General features: G+C 39.2%; 2 protein-coding genes across 3 annotated transcripts in view; both read left to right on the top strand.

Annotated features, from left to right (window-relative positions):
• vps54 (VPS54 subunit of GARP complex) overlaps positions 1-2,857 on the top strand; it is a 14,392-nt gene extending 11,535 nt beyond the window's left edge. For both annotated transcript variants that reach the window (XM_044028857.1, XM_044028856.1), the window contains 6 exons: positions 1-40; positions 582-703; positions 779-859; positions 1,010-1,117; positions 1,201-1,295; positions 1,708-2,857. The exon at positions 1-40 is cut by the window's left edge and continues 48 nt beyond it. In XM_044028857.1, the coding sequence (XP_043884792.1) occupies positions 1-40; positions 582-703; positions 779-859; positions 1,010-1,117; positions 1,201-1,295; positions 1,708-1,813 (552 nt within the window). In that variant the 3' untranslated portion in view covers positions 1,814-2,857. The remainder of the gene's footprint in view (positions 41-581; positions 704-778; positions 860-1,009; positions 1,118-1,200; positions 1,296-1,707) is intronic.
• A 2,380-nt stretch (positions 2,858-5,237) lies between these two features.
• On the top strand, positions 5,238-16,869 carry LOC122770938 (equilibrative nucleoside transporter 2-like). Its single transcript, XM_044028172.1, has 19 exons — positions 5,238-5,308; positions 5,750-5,819; positions 6,717-6,798; positions 7,464-7,600; positions 7,684-7,823; positions 7,938-8,072; positions 8,313-8,410; positions 9,950-10,007; positions 10,097-10,176; positions 10,611-10,719; positions 10,841-10,926; positions 11,701-11,897; positions 12,526-12,637; positions 13,861-13,887; positions 14,628-14,663; positions 15,266-15,349; positions 15,734-15,822; positions 16,082-16,265; positions 16,615-16,869. Exons 2-19 carry the CDS (start codon positions 5,782-5,784, stop codon positions 16,756-16,758), a joined length of 1,836 nt encoding a protein of 611 aa, XP_043884107.1. The 5' UTR covers positions 5,238-5,308; positions 5,750-5,781; the 3' UTR covers positions 16,759-16,869.
• The last annotated feature ends 1,742 nt before the right edge of the window (positions 16,870-18,611 follow it).

The following is an 18,611-nucleotide window of genomic DNA, read 5'->3' as shown; positions in this document are numbered from 1 at the left end:
CAGGTCGTCGGACTCAAAACCATCACAACCAAAAACCTCGGTACTGCGACATCAGTAGCGCACACACGTTCCTTTAGGTGTCTCTTTTGAGGACCATTAAAAAAAAAGGTCACCGACTGGTGGCCCACTAGCATTCCTATCTGGCCCCAGTTGTCAAAGAGACACGAGTCAATTAAAAAAAGTCATATAACATACACAGTTTGTTTTAGTACTTCATGGTTTTATTCAGTTTTATTGGACAGAATACCTCTTGTATTCATATACAAGTAATATGAAGTACTTTTATTGTATACTTTCTGACAAATCCATGGTCGTGTTTTCTTGAAACACACTCGTTCAAATCTCAATTAAATTGTTTTTGAAATTTGTTTAGGGACCCCAAAAAATCTTCCGTGACCCCTCTGTGGGTCACAACCCAGCCTTTGGGAACTGCTGGTTTATGTAGCATGATACAATAAAAATAAAAAAAATAAAAAAAGGGGACTTAAGATATGTTATTGAAAGTGCTTGAATTTGACGTGTTTTAAAGGCATATGAACCCTAAAGTGTGTGTGTGTGTGTGTGTGTGTGCGTGCATATAGCATTAGCCTCCCGCTGCCTGCAGCTGGTCGTTCACTACATTCCCGTCATCAGAACTCACTTCGAGACCAAACTACAGCCCAAACAGTTCAACGTCCTCCGACACTTTGACCACATCACCAAGGTAACGCACTGAAACACACACACACCTGAAAATAAATACATGAACTGGTTTAATTTTTACATTTTTTTTATGCAGGACTACAACGACCACATCTCAGAAATCTCAGCTAAGCTGGTGGCCATCATGGACAGTCTGTTTGAGAAGGTTCTATCAAAGGTAAAAGGACAAATCTACAAAGATCTAAGAACATGTCCATGTCTTTATCTCACTGTGAGACAGAGCTGCTGGTCCACTGCTGCCTCGTGTGGTCACTTTGTCTCACTGAGGTCAATCCTCTTTGTCGTCGTTGTTGTTTTGTGTGGTCAGTATGAAGTCAAAGCTCCGATGCCGTCGTCCTGCTTCAGAAACGTCTGCAAACAGATGGCGAAGATGCACGAGGCCATTTCTGACCTTTTACCCGAGGAACAGACTCAGGTGAGTGTGTCTGTGTGTGTGCAGTTGCCATGGAGACACAGCACCGCCGCCTTCCTCTGACGTAAACATGTTTCCTCGCACAGATGCTGTTCCTGAGGATAAACGCCAGTTTCAAACTGCACCTGAAGAGGCAGCTGTGTCGACTGGGTGTGGTCAACGACGGAGGACCACAGCACGGGTAAGTTGGCCTCCGCCCACTTTTTTAACACCTTTTCCAACACTTTACTGTACTTGTTTTTACTTGTTACTACGTAGTGATGCTGTTGTTTTTAGGACATTTTTACCACATTTCAAAACGCTTTACTGCACAGTGATTGAGCTACGAAAATTTTACGACATTTCTTTATACCTTAACGATACTTAGATGTTTTTAATTTCACCACATTTATTAACGCTTTACTGCACAGTGATTTTATATTAAGGTATTTCTTGACGCTGGGTGACAAACGTGGTTTTGTTGGTTTGTTTGTTTTTGCACATTTTGACATTTGTCGCGTAATTTTATTTTATATTTTTGCTTTATTGTGGCATTTTTAGAAGCGTTTCCTCTGTGATGAAATCCCATAAAACGCGTGTTTTGTCGTTTGCAGACTGGTCGTGGTCGACGTGGCGTTCTACACGGAGAACGTTCAGGTTCTGCGGAGCCTCGAGCGCCTCGACCTGAACATGGTGGAGATCTGGGAGCAGAAGAGGTGATGGGCGGAGTCTGGACGTCCAGGACTGACAGACGGAGGCCAACGCCCCGGGCGGGTGGGCGATGTCGTCATCGTTGTCGGAGGAGCAGGAAACTCGCTGGGACCAAAAACGGCAAAACTGGAGAAGAGTGTCGGAACTTCCCCCCGAGATCAGTTCCACCTTAAAAAGACTAAATGAAGAGAAACACCTTAAGCCTCCTTAATAACTGGCCCCGCCTCCACTGTGCAATTCTTCACAAACTCTCGTAACTTATTAGCAACGGTTTTAGCGCGGAAAAACGCGGGTAATTTATTTTTTTCTGTCACGAAAAACACGGGATAGTTTTTCTGCAACGCTTTGAGCCGAAGGGATTTTTTCTAACGATTCAGTGCACACTGCGCTTTTCTTGCTTTACTGTCGCAGGTTTTGCGACGATTCTGAGCTGGAAGGAATCGTTGGCTCCGCCTCCTCACGTTGAAACAATCAACAGGGTTTTTTTTCGTTCACTGTGGCCGAAGAAAAAACATTCTTAGGATTTTTATAAATTGAGACAAAAACATTTTTCCGGACTTCCTGTGTTCAAGAGTTTATTTTTCCTGTTAAAAAATAAATAAATAAAAAAATCTGGACTGTGAACGCATCATCACACACCGCAGCTACTTCCTGTTGTTACCAAAGTAAAAGCCTCTAATTTAACTCCTCGGTTTGATCACGACCCCGGAGACGAATCTCGAACGTCAGCTGCTTGTTCTACGAAATGTCGGAAACCACAAAATCTGATGGACTTGAGAAAAAAAAATCACCACGGCAACAGAGACAATGACTTCTATTCAGGTTCTTCTTCTACTGCATTAATTATGAATGAGATGATTATTTGAAAACAAACTTTATTATCCTGAGACAACTGTGGCCACTGCGGCCTACCGTACGTGAGGGGCGTGTGTTTGTGTGTCAGTGAATATATGTACATATGCAGTTGTGTGTGTGTGTGTGTGTGTGTGTGTGGGAGGGGCAGCACGTACGTACGAAAAACATTACGTCTTGAATAAAATGATGATGAAGCTACTTGTTCAGTGATTGGCTGTATACAAAGACAATGATACGCTGTATATAAAGACAAACCTTGGTCATATATAAAGGCAATGCTTGGCTATATGTAAAGATATTTTTGCTTTATATGAAGACAATCATTGGCTGTATATACATATAGACGATCATTGACCGTTCATCAGCTGTATATCCCGACATATTTAGATGATGCTTATACAGCCAATGTTCATGGACATATACAGCCAGTAACTGTCCTTATATTCAGCCACGGTTTGTCTTTATACAGTCAGTGATTGTCTACTCGGGTCTGGTGTGAGCACAGAGGTGGGGAAGGAGAAGAAAGATTGACGTTAGGGCTAAATTTTACACACTGCACCTTTAATCCACGTCCACTGGGCTCTGTCCAGGCTCCCGGTGGATGTTTGCGCGTTAATGGGCCGACGTATGTGCGCGGACAGGACAAAAAAAGGGAAGGAAGGGACAAACTTGACCTTTTAATGGGACAAACAAAGACGGCATGTGCAGGGACAGATGCTCTGCTGGGACGGTGCATGTTAATCAGTTTGTGTGGACAGAACAAAAGAGGGACAGCTGGACGCAGCAGACACACGCAAGTGTAATTACTTGAATAAACAAACAAACATTGGCGTTTTCACCAGTAATGAAAACAAAATACGAAAACCCATAATTTTCTGTTTATTTCATAAAATAACTTTTCATTTGATCTCCAAATGATCTTGTTTTGTCACTTTTTCATTCACAGTTATGACTGTGTCATAATTACAACTTTAAACTCATAACTATATTAGTTTATCTCACTACTATGACCTTTTTCCACTCATAATTTTAAGATTTGTGACATTTGACGTCTTCTCAAGCTTGTGATTTAAATTGCGATTCTCACACTTTAACCTCTGGCTCTTTTATGTTGACCTGGAACAAATCTGAATTCAAAAACTGACGTAGAAACAACTTCGATAAACATTTCTCCTAAAATTTCGTCGATGGTTAACATGAGGTTCATGAGGAGGTTTCAGCGTGTTTTTTGTGTGTTCGTCTCCGCTCGATGACCGCTGTGAATCCGCTTCTCTGCCTCTGATTGGCTCATCCGCACACTCGCACTCTGCTCTAGCCAACTAACGCTGGATCAACTTCCTCTCGATCTTTTCAAAATACAACTTGCCTTTTATTAAAAAAAATTAAAAAAAAGAAATACAAGAGAATGACATCGGAAGATGAAAATGACGAAAAACCTCATCGTAATCCATCATAAACCACTCGATGAGTGAAAATAACATTACAGAAGAGTATTAGGGCCACAAGTACAAATATCTTTTGAAAGAGAGTTAAAAATAAAATAAAACAGCATGAATTCTGAGATTAAAGAGAAATTCATAATTCTGAGATTAAAGTCATAATTCTGAGATTCAGCGATAAATCAAAAAAATCCTAATTCTGAGATTAAACAAAATGTCAGAATTCTGAGATTTTATTTCAATTATGAAAAAAACTTTTAAAAATAATTTTATGAGATTATTGATAAACGTGTAATGCTTGACTTAAGTCAAGTTACAAAAGTCAAAAAGTGCCTTTTTCTACTTTGTACTTTATATTTTATTGTTGTAATTTGTATATTGAAGCATTGAAACTCCGGACTTTTCCTGACATGTGGTTGTGTGTGGCACAGGTCAGTGCTGACTGAGCTGTGAGCACCACCCTGTGGCAAGAACCGGCCTTTATTTATTTATTTATTTATTTATTTATTTATTTATTTATTTATCCCTGTATTAAATTATTAATTTATATACTCGTTCATTCATTTGTATATATATATGTTCATTCATTTTTTCTTCTATAGTGATTCATCCATTTGTATTCTATATATATATTCTTTTATTTATTTCTGTATATATTTATTCATTAATTCATTCTTTTATTAATTGTATTTATGCATTCATGTATGATTTTTTTCATTATGCAAGCATAAAGCATTGTTTATTCTTTAATGAATGAATGAATGAATCATTCATCTAACCCTTTATTCATTCATCCATTTATGTATTCTTTTATTTATATCTGAATGAATCCATTAATGAGTATATTTATTCATTCATTCACTCATTCTTGTATTCATTCATTCATTTTTATTCATTCATGTATGAATTATTTTCATTTATGCAAGCATTCATTTGTTTTATTTATTCTTTGATTAATGAATGAATCCATTCATTCATTTATCATGTCATGGTCCTCCTCCATAAGAGCTGACCCCGCCTCCTGACGTAAATTATAGAACGTTAATTCTGAGGTAACGAAAGACAACAATTCCTGGACTTGCCTCCTTGTGATTTACTGCGCATGCGTCACACTGAGAGCAGCTCAGCACGCGGGGGTCGGGATCGCCAGTTCACACCTGTGCTGCTGCTGCTGAATCGCGGGAAGCGTGCGCGCGCTCCGTTTTACCAGGTGAGTGTCTCTTTTGTCGCGAAAATTGACACATTTATACACGATTGTTTGATGTCTGCTGCACGCGCTCACCTCACTGTCTCACACACGGGTGTTTGTGTTTAAAAATGAAAAAACACAATTTCATCACCAAAATAATTTAATTTAACAATTATTACCACAGACAGATTAAAGTGGATTAACGGTGTAGATTATGTCGGTGTAGGAGCGAAAATGTCCTCTTTTTGAAAATGTCCTCGCTTTCTGAAAATGTACTCGCTCTCTGAAAATGTCCTCATTTTCTGAAAAATGTCCTCATTTTCTGAAAAATGTCCTCATTTTCTGAAAAATGTCCTCATTTTCTGAAAATGTCCTGTCTGTGTTAAATTGGTTTCATCAGTGTTTGTTTTTAAAGCAGTAGTTCCAGTAAAACATGAGTAACAAGTGTTTACTTTGGCGCAGATACACAGAACAAGAAGCACAACTAAAAAAGGATGAGCCTGGAGAAGGAAAGCACGGCACCTGCTGACCGGTGAGTCACATGTCATCCGTGTAATCTACTCACACACACACGGATGTCGCAAACAGACACAGTTATTAGGACCCGAGCGCTGCGTGAGGATCTTTTAGAACATTTTTGAGGCACTAGACATTCGGTGGAAAAAACTGGCGCCCCCCAATCACAAAAACTAAGTTTCACCAAATTTAATGAAACTTGGTGGGAACATGTCACAGACTAAGATGAACAAAAAAGTCTATGGAGGCCATGAGGTCAACGCAACAGGAAGTTGTCCATTTTGAATTTGGCTAATCTTAGCGTTAATCGTGAGTCGAGGGCATAGTGCCACCTACAGGGGCGAGGGCGTACAAAATAAAATGCTGCTTGCTGTTTCAAATTTTCATTATTATTTGATCTTTCTATCTTGAAGTTACAACAATATTATATTGTTAAAATAAAATGAAATGCTGGGGTTTCCTAAATGTCTTGTTTTGTCCACAAAGTTAATAACAATGTTTCTCCATTACAAAGAGCAAGACAAGAATTTTATATATATATATATATATATGTGTATGTATATATATGTATATGTATATATATGTATGTGTATATATATGTGTATATATGTATGTGTGTATATATATGTGTATATATGTATGTATATATGTATATGTATGTATGTATGTATGTATATATATATGTGTATGTATGTATGTATATATATATATGTATGTATGTATATATATATATGTATATGTATGTATGTATGTATGTATGTATAGAAAGGCATTCAAAAAAATCATTAAAACAGTTAAAAGAGAAAATTATTATAATTATGTGTATATATATATATATATACATATACTGTGTCGAGTCGAGTAAACGCACAGTTGATGTCATGTTTGGCGGTGTTGCTGTGTTTCCCGACAGCAGGCAGGCGGTCGCCCTCATCGTCTTTGTGCTCGGTCTGGGAATTATGATGCCGTGGAACTTCTTCACCACAGCCTCTCAGGTTTCAGTCCCTTACCTTTTTTTTTTTTTTGAAGTGTGGTCGCACGAGATACTGAGTTGATGCCGAGATAATAAAATCTACACCAGTTTGAGTCTACGATGTCTTATGAACACGTTCACGTCTTTGTCTCACTGTTAGGACAGACTTTTTCCAACAGGAAGCTGAAGTTTGTAAACCACTCTCTCTCCCACACCAAAGTCCACAGAGAAAATCAGTGATTTTAGCTCACAGGGACACAGGAGCTGCTGGTCTCCTGCTGCCTCGTGTGGTCACTTTGTGTCACTGCGGTCAATCTGAACGAAGGATTTTAAAGGCCGAATTCATCAAAATAACACATCTGAACTCACTGATGGACGCAGCAGCTCCTGTGTCCTTGTGAGCTAAATTCGCTGATTTTCTCTATGGACTTTGGTGTGGGAGAGTGAGCACTTTTTGAAGCAACATGAAATTGAGTTTCCTGTCGCTTTTTAGTAAGAGGGAATAGCGGACGACAGAAATGTAAAGAGCATGTTCACGTACGTGTGTATGTCACTGTTGGGCAAATATTTGCTCATTGTAAAAAGTACAGGTTTTATCCTGGAAGATGAAGACTGTCATCATTACCCTCGGGGAACTTTCCATTTGTGAAGTTGTGAACATTATTTTCCCCTCTCTTCTGTCAAAAGTATTTTAATGAGCGCCTCAGAGTTGTCAACGTCACCGGCGTGGCGACTAAAGACTACCAGTACGACAGCTGGATGACGCTGCTCTCCCAGCTGCCGCTGCTCCTCTTCACCCTGCTCAACTCTTTCCTGCATCAGTGGTACGTGAAGTTTTTTTTCTTCGCGCCAGGAAACGCGATTAAGTGTTTCCACGGCGACGGTGACGTCTTCTTTCTCTCCGCAGGGTGAGCGAACGTATCCGCGTGGTCGCGAGCATGTGCGGCTTCTTCCTCCTTTTCTCCGTCACCGCCGCCCTGGTCACGGTCCCCATGCATCCGGACACCTTCTTCTCCGTCACCATGGCGACCATCTGGTTCATCAACAGTGAGTTGATGAATCGATCGTCTTGTTTGGTTCCACGAAATGTTGAGGAAAAATGAAAATAGAAAACTGAAAATGTTCACATTTAAGAAGCTGGAAAATCGTGTGTGTGTGTAGTGTGCAGCGCGGTGCTGCAGGGCAGTTTGTTCGGGATGGTCGGCATGTTTCCTCATCGCTACAGGACTCTGTTCATGAGCGGTCAGGGCATGGCCGGGATATTCTCCGCCATCGCCATGCTCTTCTCCATCCTGAGTGAGTAACTTCTAAGTAAGAAGTCACTGCACGTCAGTTTGTCGTGTTCAAAGAAGTGAGTTTTTTTATTATTTTCTATATTTTTGTTTTACTTTATTTACTAATTTGCTTGTTCATTGTTTTATTTACTTAGTATAATGTCATTTATGGTCCTAAATACACACACACACACACACACACACCCTGGGGTTGTACCAAAATAAAAGAAACAGGGTTATCTTTTTTTTTTTCTTTTCTCAGGTAACACAGGTAAAAGTTCGGCAGCGTTGGGATACTTCATCACTCCATGTGTGGCCACTCTGGTGACTCTGCTCTGTTACCTGGTGCTGCCACACCTGGTGAGGAGGTGACAACACACGCACATTTGATCGATAGTACAGTCCGTTTGTTGTCGGAATTTAGGACTAAGTCGGAAAGGTCCAACAGGAACGGCCCCTCAAGTCGGATTTCCAACTCGGAAATCTGATATCAGATTCTAAGATGGCCGCCACTGCTCTTTTAGCGCTATTACCACATTTTGTCGTCATGGTATTTAAGTGACTAGGATATCTCTTTAAGTCACGATACGGTATCACCACGATATTTAAGTCATGATATATCATCACGATATTTAAGTCACGATACAATATCATGATATCTAAGTCACGATACAATATCATATCATCTAAGTCACGATACAATATCATATCATCTAAGTCACGATACAATCTCATGATATCTAAGTCACGATACAATCTCATGATATCTAAGTCACGATACAATCTCATGATATTTAAGTCACGATACAATCTCATGATATTTAAGTCACAATACAATATCATGATATGTAAGTCACGATACGATATCATGATATTTAAGTCACAATACAATATCATGATATTTAAGTCACAATACGATATCAAGATATCTAAGTCACGATACAATATCATATCATCGAAGTCACGATACAATCTCATGATATCTAAGTCACGATACAATATCATGGTATTTAAGTCACGATACGATATCACAATATTTAAGTCACAATACGATATCAGCACAATATTTAAGTCATGATATCATATTGTCACGATATTTAAGTCAAAAAACGTTATCGTCACGATATTTAAATCATGATACAATATTATCACGATACTTAAGTAACTAAACGATATCATCACAATATCTAATTCACGATACAAAATATTATCACAATATTGCGATATCATAATATTTGAGTCATGATACAATATTTTAAGTCACAAGACAATATTCTAACGATGTTTAAATCACAATACGATAACATCACGATAATATCAAGATATTTAAGTCATGATACGATATCACGATATTTAATTCATGATGATTTGCGATATATTCACACAACAGCTCTGGTGATTGATCGTCAATTTAAAAAAAGGGGGTTGGCAGAAAAATCGATACAGTGAAATATAGCGATATTTTACCTTGAAGTACTTTTTTAAGCAAACATTTGTTTAACTTGCGTTACAAATACAACTGTGTGTGTGTGTATCTCGCAATATGTGATTTTTGCAATATCGTGGTAGTATTTATGTTCTTAAACTTTAAATAACGTTAAATAATCGTGCACTGCCGACTTTTAAGAAAAAATACATTATCGTTACATTACATGTCATTTAGCAGACGCTTTTATCCAAAGCGACTTACAATGGAATCAAGTACAATTAGCCAGGGGTGGAATCGAACTTGCGACCATGATGTCTTTGGTACACAAGGTAGGGTCTTAACCACTGAGCCACTCCATGTGTGAGTACTGTGTCAGTGTTTAAAACCCATCAGATCTCAGGTCAGTATTTCTGTGTGTGTGTGTGTGTGTGTGTGTGTGTGTGTGTGTGTGTGTGTGTGTCGCGCGTCAGGAGTTTGCTCGTTTCTACTTGAACAGGACTGGAGAACTGGAACTCCTCAGCATCTCAGGTCTGTTTCACTCTTTTTTCAAATAACCTGCATCATCATCATAATAAAGACACGGACGGGTTATTTTCCTATTCTTTTTCTAACTTCAGACAGAAAGATCTTAAATGACGTCAACCTCGAAGGCAAGTCACAGCAGAGTCGACTGTCCGTCCTGGCCGTGTTCAAGAAGGTGAACGAATGTGGAGAAATTGGTGGTTTTTTTAGTACCTGTTCTGATGAGGTTCAAAGCGAGCGGAGCCCATACTAAAATGTGACGTCAACAGACTGTCGGCCACGGAACATCCGACACAAGAATCAAAGCCAGCAATGTCCAACTGTAGATCAGTTAAAAAGACTTAAAATTCTTACATATACATATAGTTCCAAAATCTACTTAGAATTCCAAAATGTAAGTAGATGGAAGTAGTAGACCAGCAGCTCCTGTGTCCCCACGAGCTAAAATCACTGATTTTCTCTATGGGCTTTGGTGTAGGGGAGTGAGCGGTTTACGAATTTCAGTTTCCTGTTGGAAAACTCTGTCAAATAGTGAGATAAAGACGTGAACGTGTTCTTAAGACACCGTAGACTTTCCTCATGCCTCTGTGGCCCGCCTGTGTTTCACAGATCTGGCTGATGGCGCTGTGTTTCACGTGCGTGTTTGCCGTCACACTGTCGGTGTTTCCCGTCATCATGGTGCGAGTGCACACCCTCTACAAGGGCAACGCTGCCTGGGGTGAGATGCTGTCAGGGGGCTGATGGGAAATGTAGTTCAGGCCTGGCTGAAAGAAAAGCGGCTCAGGTCCTCGAGGAGCGTTGTTTCAGTCGCTCAGTGTAACGTTGTGTCTGTCCCACAGACCGAGTCTTCACCTGTGTTTGCTGTTTCCTCCTGTTTAACTCCTTGGACTTTGTTGGACGCAGCACTCCGTCTCTCATCCAGTGGGTGAGTCTGGACTCTGTCCTCAGTCTGGATTTACTGAAGGCAATCAATGCGCTAAATATGCTTTTAATCAATAATCAAATATTAGCCATTGTACATAAAATTGTTTAAAATAAGGTGATAAGGTTTTTATTGTGTTAGTTTTCTTCTTGTATTATAGTGTAGATTCACTGAACTGAGTCTTTTATCTTGATAACTGTGGAGTTGTGCTTTAGTGTGGATAAACTGAAAAGTGGACTTGTTTTAAAGATTGTGTTGTAGTCTGAATGAACAGAACCAGTCTTATTTTAAAAAATGCTTTTACATGAAAGGACACTTTTATTTTGAATACTGCTGTGTTGTGTTAGTGTGGATAAACTAAAAAAAGATATTTTTTTAAAAAGTAGAATGTAGATGAAGAGAAAATTAGACTTATTTTGAAAACTGTGGGGGTAGTGTGTTTGTGTAGATTAACAAAAACTTTTATTTTGAAAATAAAAGTTTGTCTTATAGTATTGACAAACAGAAAATGAGACTTATTTTGAAAACTGCAGGGTTGTCTTTTAGTGTGGACAAACAGAAAATGAGTCTAATTTTGAAAAGTGTGGGGTTGTCTTTTAGTGTGGACAAATAGAAAATTAGTCTAATTTTGAAAAGTGTGGGGTTGTCCTACAGTGTGGATGAATAGAAACTCCGACCTTTGAAAATTGTGGATTGTGATTTAGTGTAGCAACAAACTGCTTCCCATTTATACCTTGCTGACTAAATTGTGGTTGCGTGTTTTCCAAATGTCTGAAGCCGTCAAAGGACAGCTTTCTGTTTCCTGTCGCCGTGTTGGCTCGCATTGTCTTCATCCCTCTGATCATGATGTGTAACATCGAGAACTCCAGGTTTCTTGTCGTCTTCAGACATGACGTTGCCTTCGTCACCATCATAGCCTTGTTCTCCTTCACCAATGGTTACCTGGCAACCCTCTGCATGGCCTACGCTCCACAGTGAGTCTCACTATTAGCAACAAATGATTAGCTTTTCAAGCTAAACTAGCAATGATAGCTGTCAGAGCAGAAGAATCTATAATGCCATGTCATGTTTAAGGCTTAGCTGACGTTAGCAACAGAGCTAACTTTGCTTGTGAAGCTGATAACATAAGTCTGATAACATAAGTCCGACAGTCGTGTGAACTAGGGTTTAGCCAACATTAGCAAGACATTTTTAGCTTTACGAGCTAGATTAGCAAAGGTAGCTTAGTCAGAGTGTGTGAACCAGGGTTTAGCCAACATTAGCAAGACATCTTTAGCTTTACGAGCTAGATTAGCAAAGGTAGCTTAGTCAGAGCGTGTGAACCAGGGTTTAGCCAACATTAGCAAGACATTTTTAGCTTTACGAGCTAGGTTAGCTTGTAAAATATCAACCTGACTTGTTGACTCGTAGAATGTCAAGTCTCCATTGATACGTATCGCATGATATTCACTTACGTTGAAAACTTATGAAGTTGAAATCATTAAAAGGTTTTTTGCTGACAGCGTTTATCAAATTATTCTTACAAATTAAATATATAAACAGAAGGTTTGACAAGTTTTCATCTTATTTATTTGAAAATATATTTGACCGTGTGTCTGTCAGGTTGTTGCGTTGTAGTCTGGACTGTGAGACCGCCGGATCTCTGATGACCTTCTTCCTGGTCCTGGGTCTGGCTCTGGGAGCAGCATTCTCCTTCTTACTGGGAAACCTGGTTTAGGACATTTCCAATCTCATCCAATGAACATGTAAAAAAAAAAAAAAACACTGCCTTTATTTTATTAAGTGAAGATATCGTTACTCACTGTGATGAATTTGAAGTTGCTCTATTTATATTGTAATGTTTCAAATAGTATTAGAAAGTTGTGTTATGTCGTATTTTGGACAATGAAAAGACTGTTTTTCCTGTTTATAATATATTGTATATATTGTTAAAAACTTGTTTTGTGCTATGGTTCTGTGGCTGAGTGTTGTTGTTTTTCAAAATAATACAAAAATGATATACAGTAGCTCAATAGTGTTTCTTTTTTTTATTTATACTCATAAACTCAACTCTAACTGTGAACCAATGTACGATCTAGGAGTGGACATTGGGCCAGAGGGAGCCACGGAATTCTGATTGGCTGCTGACATGTTACCGTCCGTCTCACTTATTGTAGCACATTAGCTTTACCAGCTAGGTAAGCAAAGATATCTGTCAGAGTTGTTGATCTGGATTTAGCTAATATTAGCAAAATATCATTAGCTGTAGAATCTAGGTTAACAAACGTTGCTTAGTCAGAGTTGTTGATCAGGGTGTAGCTAACATTAGCAGTACATTATTTGCTTTACAAACTAGATTAGCAAAGGTAGCAAAGTCAGTGTTGGCGATCAGAATCACAGTTTAGCTAACTAGCAAAAGATGATTAGCTTTAGAAACTGGGTTAGCAAAGGTAGCTAAGTCAGTGTTGTTGATCTGGATCAGGGATTTGCTAACATTAGTAAAATATTATTAGCTGTAGAAGCTAGGTTAGTAAAGGTAGCTAAATCACAGTTCATGAACAGGATTTACTTCCACATCAGGAAAACAAACATTTAAACTTTTACGTATGGGAATAGTCCAGGAATAATACACCAGTAACAGGACGTCACCACCGCTGCTAACATTTACTTTAAAGTGTTTAAATAGGGCTTTTAACTCAACACATGTGGCCTCTTTAAGACGCCCCTTCTATAAAAGCCACTAACTCTGCTACTGCTGTAAACTGACGGCTGCTGTAATGAGTCTAAATGATGTTCTCTCACATAAACACACACACAGTCTCCGCCTCCTGCTTCCTCCCATTCTTTGACTCTGCTCCTGGAAGAAGGAAAAGGACAGTTTTGAACAAGAACTGAGCTGATTTGGTTTCTGTTGCTCACATTAAAGACAAAGAAGCAAAACTGATGATTCCAGGGTGATGCCACCCTCTTTTAGCTCCACACGCTGTGAGTACTTTTGCACTTTTCATCATTAAAAACACTATTTCTCTATGGACGTTAGTGGAGGAGAGTGAAGGGAGTTTGCAAATAGACACAAACCTTTTGTTGAAACAGGCCTACTGTTATGGTTTATGTTTTAATTAAATATTTTTGTTTAAATGTTGTCTTTTTATGAAACTTATGGGGAATACTTTTTTTTTTATCTTTGACAGTATGCTTAAATGAGAAACTACTTGTGTAATGCACACGTTTGACCACAGGGTGGCACATGACGCATTCAAATCAACGTCATACTTTTATAGTGTGTGTGTGAGTGAGAGTACAGGTCTTTGGTAGGCTGCGTGGATCAATTGTCAAGCAAACCTATCTTTGTGAGGACATTTTGACCTGGCTTTTTGAGGATTAAGACCTGGTTTTAGGGTCAGGGTTAGAATTGGGTTTAGTTTAGTTGGGGTTCAGGTTAGTCATTTATACGGTGGCCTTGGAGTGCCAAACACTACAACATTAAGAAAGAGCAAAAAAACAACACATTAGCACGGGCCGCAAGTTTGAGAACTGTAAAACTTCTGCTTTCATGTTTGTGATCCTGCCTCCAGTTAGAGAACAAGGAGCTTACAGAGGGAGAGAGGGAGAGAGGGAGGGAGAGAGAGAGGGAGAGGCACACAAGGCAGCTGATTATCAGAGCTGTGTGTGTGTGAGGCTGACTAACTGGACCTGCAACTCACTTCTCTACTTGTTTCCTTCAGATAAACATGGCCGACACACACAGGCCGAGCAGGAAGGTGAGTCACACACACACACACACACAGAAACAGTGAGAGTTCAGAGAGAGAGAGAGAGAGAGAGAGTGTGAGTGTGTGTGTGCGTGTGTGTGTGTGTGTGTGTGCGTGCGCGCCACTTACTTTTGTCGTTTCCAGTGAAACTTTGTTTTCTGAACACTGAACCTGCTCAGGTGACCGGAGGGAGGCACAACTTCCTGAAAGAGTTAACAAAATAAAAGCCTGAGCATTGTAAACACCTGTATGTGGCATTTACAAAGTCCAGGCTCTTATTTTGGTAATGCCCCTCAGTACAAACCTGGATGCAAGGACTTTTATTTGTATTGTTATTTATTTTTTTAACACAAATGACACTTATTTAATTGTTTTATTTATTTTAATTTATTGTTTATTATTGTTGTGTCATTTTTTGCATGACTTTATATTCTGTGTAAATTTGTCAAAGTATTTTCTATTACAGCAGATTTTAAATAAAATTGTGTGTTGCAGGAACCAAAATTCAAAATTTTTATTTGTTTATTCGGTTCAGTATTAAAAAGTTCAGTATTAAAAACAACTAATATTCATTAAATACCATTCTATTTTTCCTTCTCCTTTTTTTTTAGAAATGGAGTGTTCCACAGAGAGGTGTGGCTGATGGAAGTAAAGAGGGCGTGGCCTCACCTGCACGAGATCCTCAGCAGAATTTGGTAACTACGTCAACACAGACTCTGAACTGGACAAAGCTCGGGAGGTGACATCTGTTGGAAAATCGACAAGATGTGGCTAAACATGCAAATTAGCTACGCCTAATTAACACTTGGGAACAGGATATGTAACTTGTGGCCACGCCTTAATGACACTAGGGAACAGGATATGTAACTCATGGCTACGCATGTTTCACACATGTGAAAATGAATGATTACATTTTAAGATGAAGACACTTTTTCATGTTAGTGTGAGGTTAAAGCAGGTTTAGGGTTAGTTCAGTAGTCGTTATCGTTAAGGTGAGACTAATTTTCCACCAGATGAATATAAGTGAATGCAGTGAATGTCCTCTGAAGTCATGAAAACCAGACTGTGTGTGCGTGCAGGTTGTTCCTTTCAGAGGTCACATCACAGATGGAATGCGGCCGGGGAAGAAACTTGTCATTGTGGGAATTGTGGATTCACATCCTGACAGGTGAATCTGACATTATCCACATTTTATCATTGATCCATTTTCTCCCATTGTTGTTGTTGTTACATTTAACACTTAAAAATACAAATAAAAGTAAAAGTGAAATGATCACTTTATGTAACAGACAAACAGTAACTCTCTGATCTAGTGGTATTTTTAGTCATGAAAAATTGAAAAATTAAATTTGAGTGGATCACTTCAGTTCTCCTCGTGATACAGCAGACTTTTGATGCCGTCTCAAATAATAACGGACATTTGTCAGGTTCTACATCGCCGTGACGTGTGGACGCGGGACGTCCAGGGAGCCTCCGCCGGATGTGGCTCTGGAGGTCTGCGTTCGGTTCAGGGATCGGCAGATCCTGCGCAGGGCCTGCGTGTCCGGATCCTGGGGAGACTTGGACCGAGCCGTCCCCTTTTTCCCCTTCATCGAAGACCAGCCGTTCAAGGTACGTTTACGTGTGTATGTAACATATTCTGGGTTTATTCTGAATGAGACGGATTATATTTTTGACTCACTCACTCTCTCCACACCAAACCTCATAGAGAAAACCAGTGATTTTAACATCACAGCACACAGGAGTTGTTGATCCACCGCTGCCTCCATCACTGAGTCCAAATGTCTTATTTTAATGAATTCATGAGTTCCTTTGTTTGGATTTACCTCAGTGACACAAAGTGACCACACGAGGCAGCTTCTCTATGGACTTTGGTGTGGGAAACCTGTTTTAAAATGTTGAACATGTAAAATGAAGGCACCTCCTCTCTCTCTCTCTCTCTCTCTCTCGTTCTTGGAAGATCGAGATTCACTGTGAACACAGCCGGTTTCGTGTGTTAGTGGACGGGCAGCAGATGTTTGACTTTCACCACAGACTGACGTCGCTGAGCGACATCGACACGTTGTGGATCAAAGGAAGCGTCAGCGTCACTAAACTGGCCTGAAGAGCTGAGACGAACACGACTGTTTTTTTTAGTGTCTGATCTGGGACCAGCCAATGAACTACTGTCCTGTATATATTTTGTAGCCCTTTCAAAATAAAATGTACAGTTATTCGTAGTTTATTTATTTTAAAACTACGTTCACTGCCTTTTCTGGCGGTTTGTGAACAGGAAACTGAGGTTTGTAAAACCACTCACTCTCCCACACCAAAGTCCAAAGAGAAAATCAATGATTTTAGCTCGAGTTGTTGATCCACTGCTGCCTCCATCACTAAGTGATGTGTTATTTTAATGACTTCAGTGTTTGAAATCCATTGATTAGATTTATTTCAGTGACTCAAAGTGACCACACGAGGGAGCAGTAGACCAGCAGCTCCTGTGTCCTCCTTTTTGGTTGCTGTCAGAATTTAATGAGAAACGTTCCTGTAGTGCACCACTTTGACCACAGGGGGGCAGATAATGCATACAAATGAAACTAAGATCCAAGCCTGACACACACACACACACAACCTTAGTTCAACTTAAATATGGATTATTGTAAAACCCACCAGGACAAAAGTACGTGGACATCTCAACATTTCACCTAAATCCTCATTTTTAATCCCAATTTCAACAAGGACAATTACAAACAATGCATTTGTCACATCCACACAATAATGGGTGAAATACTGACTTCAACGTATTTTGTTGTCTGACGTGTATCGGCTGTGTGTTTTTGTTTTGTCTGTGATTGTGTTGAGTGATGTCGCTGAGCCTCCACCTTCTTCAGTTTCACGGAGATGCTCCGCTATTATCACCTGCTGCCGTCGTCAATAATATATCACAGCTACAGTTCACCGGCCTGCTTCACTGTGTGTGTGTAAAACATGCAGATTAGGTTCAGGTGAACTGGAGTCACCATAAAACCCTTTTTCCTCAAAGCAGTACAGTTCAGTTCGCTACGATAAATTGCACATTTAGTTATATTTCCGATGTCATAAGTAATTAAAGGTACAACAAAAACCAAACCGATTTTTGGCACCTTAAACGACTACTTTTCTAACCCTCACATAAATGGCACAGAAACAAATGGTCACTTGTAAATAATTCATGTACCTGCAGGAACAAGGCCCCGCCCTGTCAGCGTGGATGACCTCTGTGGCTCTTTAGCTCCTCTGCAGTGGCTCCTTGTAGCTTTGAAGAAAATAATTTTATGTTATTATTTTATTATCATGTGTTTCACCCTTTGAGATGAAGGCGGTACATCCAATGTCTATGTCAAATGCGATATTAAAAAAAAAAAATCCCCGAAAACCATTAAATGAAAGTCATGTGTACATGAAAACGCACAAAAGTCCATCTTTGGATCCTGAGATTGATAAAATCCAATTATTGTTATATTTCATTTCAAAGTACAGTAGTTATTTTTCCTACACTTTATACGAGGTTGTATAAACAGCAATGAAATGGCAACAATATTCTTTTTGTAGCTCTTAAATTTCATACTAAATGCGACAAAATGCAGTTCTTTAAATATATGTTATGTATGTATAAAAAAAAACTTTACACATTATATTATCTTCATTTTAAGGGTGAAATTGTTTTTTTGTTTTAATTTTATTTGGCTGGAGAAGTGACAAAAATGTACCCTGGCTGGGTTAGCTTAGCTATACTGACTCTTTGTTTAATGGTGAGTTCCGGTCGCAGTCAGAAGTGTGAATGTCCGACAACTATAATTCAAGTTAGATTTCCATGTTAGAAAGTCGGAGCAACCTAAAAAAAACTCAAAAAAAAGTGTGTGTGTGTGTGTCTGTCGCAAATGTTATCAGAGAAGCTAGTAGTTTTTAGTATTTTACAAGCTAAGTAGCTAAACTCTG

Source organism: Solea senegalensis, linkage group LG6 (assembly GCF_019176455.1).
Source record: "Solea senegalensis isolate Sse05_10M linkage group LG6, IFAPA_SoseM_1, whole genome shotgun sequence".
NCBI lineage: Eukaryota > Metazoa > Chordata > Actinopteri > Pleuronectiformes > Soleidae > Solea > Solea senegalensis.
This window is presented reverse-complemented; position numbering and strand designations above follow the sequence as displayed.

What these genes read in the sequence shown, in the direction of transcription:
- LOC122770938 (XM_044028172.1), top strand. Translation starts at nt 5,782, where the DNA reads ATGAGCCTGGAGAAGGAAAGCACGGCACCTGCTGACCG. An exon ending in GGAACTCCTCAGCATCTCAG is followed by an intron (nt 10,008 to 10,096) that starts GTCTGTTTCACT and finishes TTCTAACTTCAG; the next exon opens with ACAGAAAGATCTTAAATGAC. An exon ending in TCGAAGACCAGCCGTTCAAG is followed by an intron (nt 16,266 to 16,614) that starts GTACGTTTACGT and finishes CGTTCTTGGAAG; the next exon opens with ATCGAGATTCACTGTGAACA.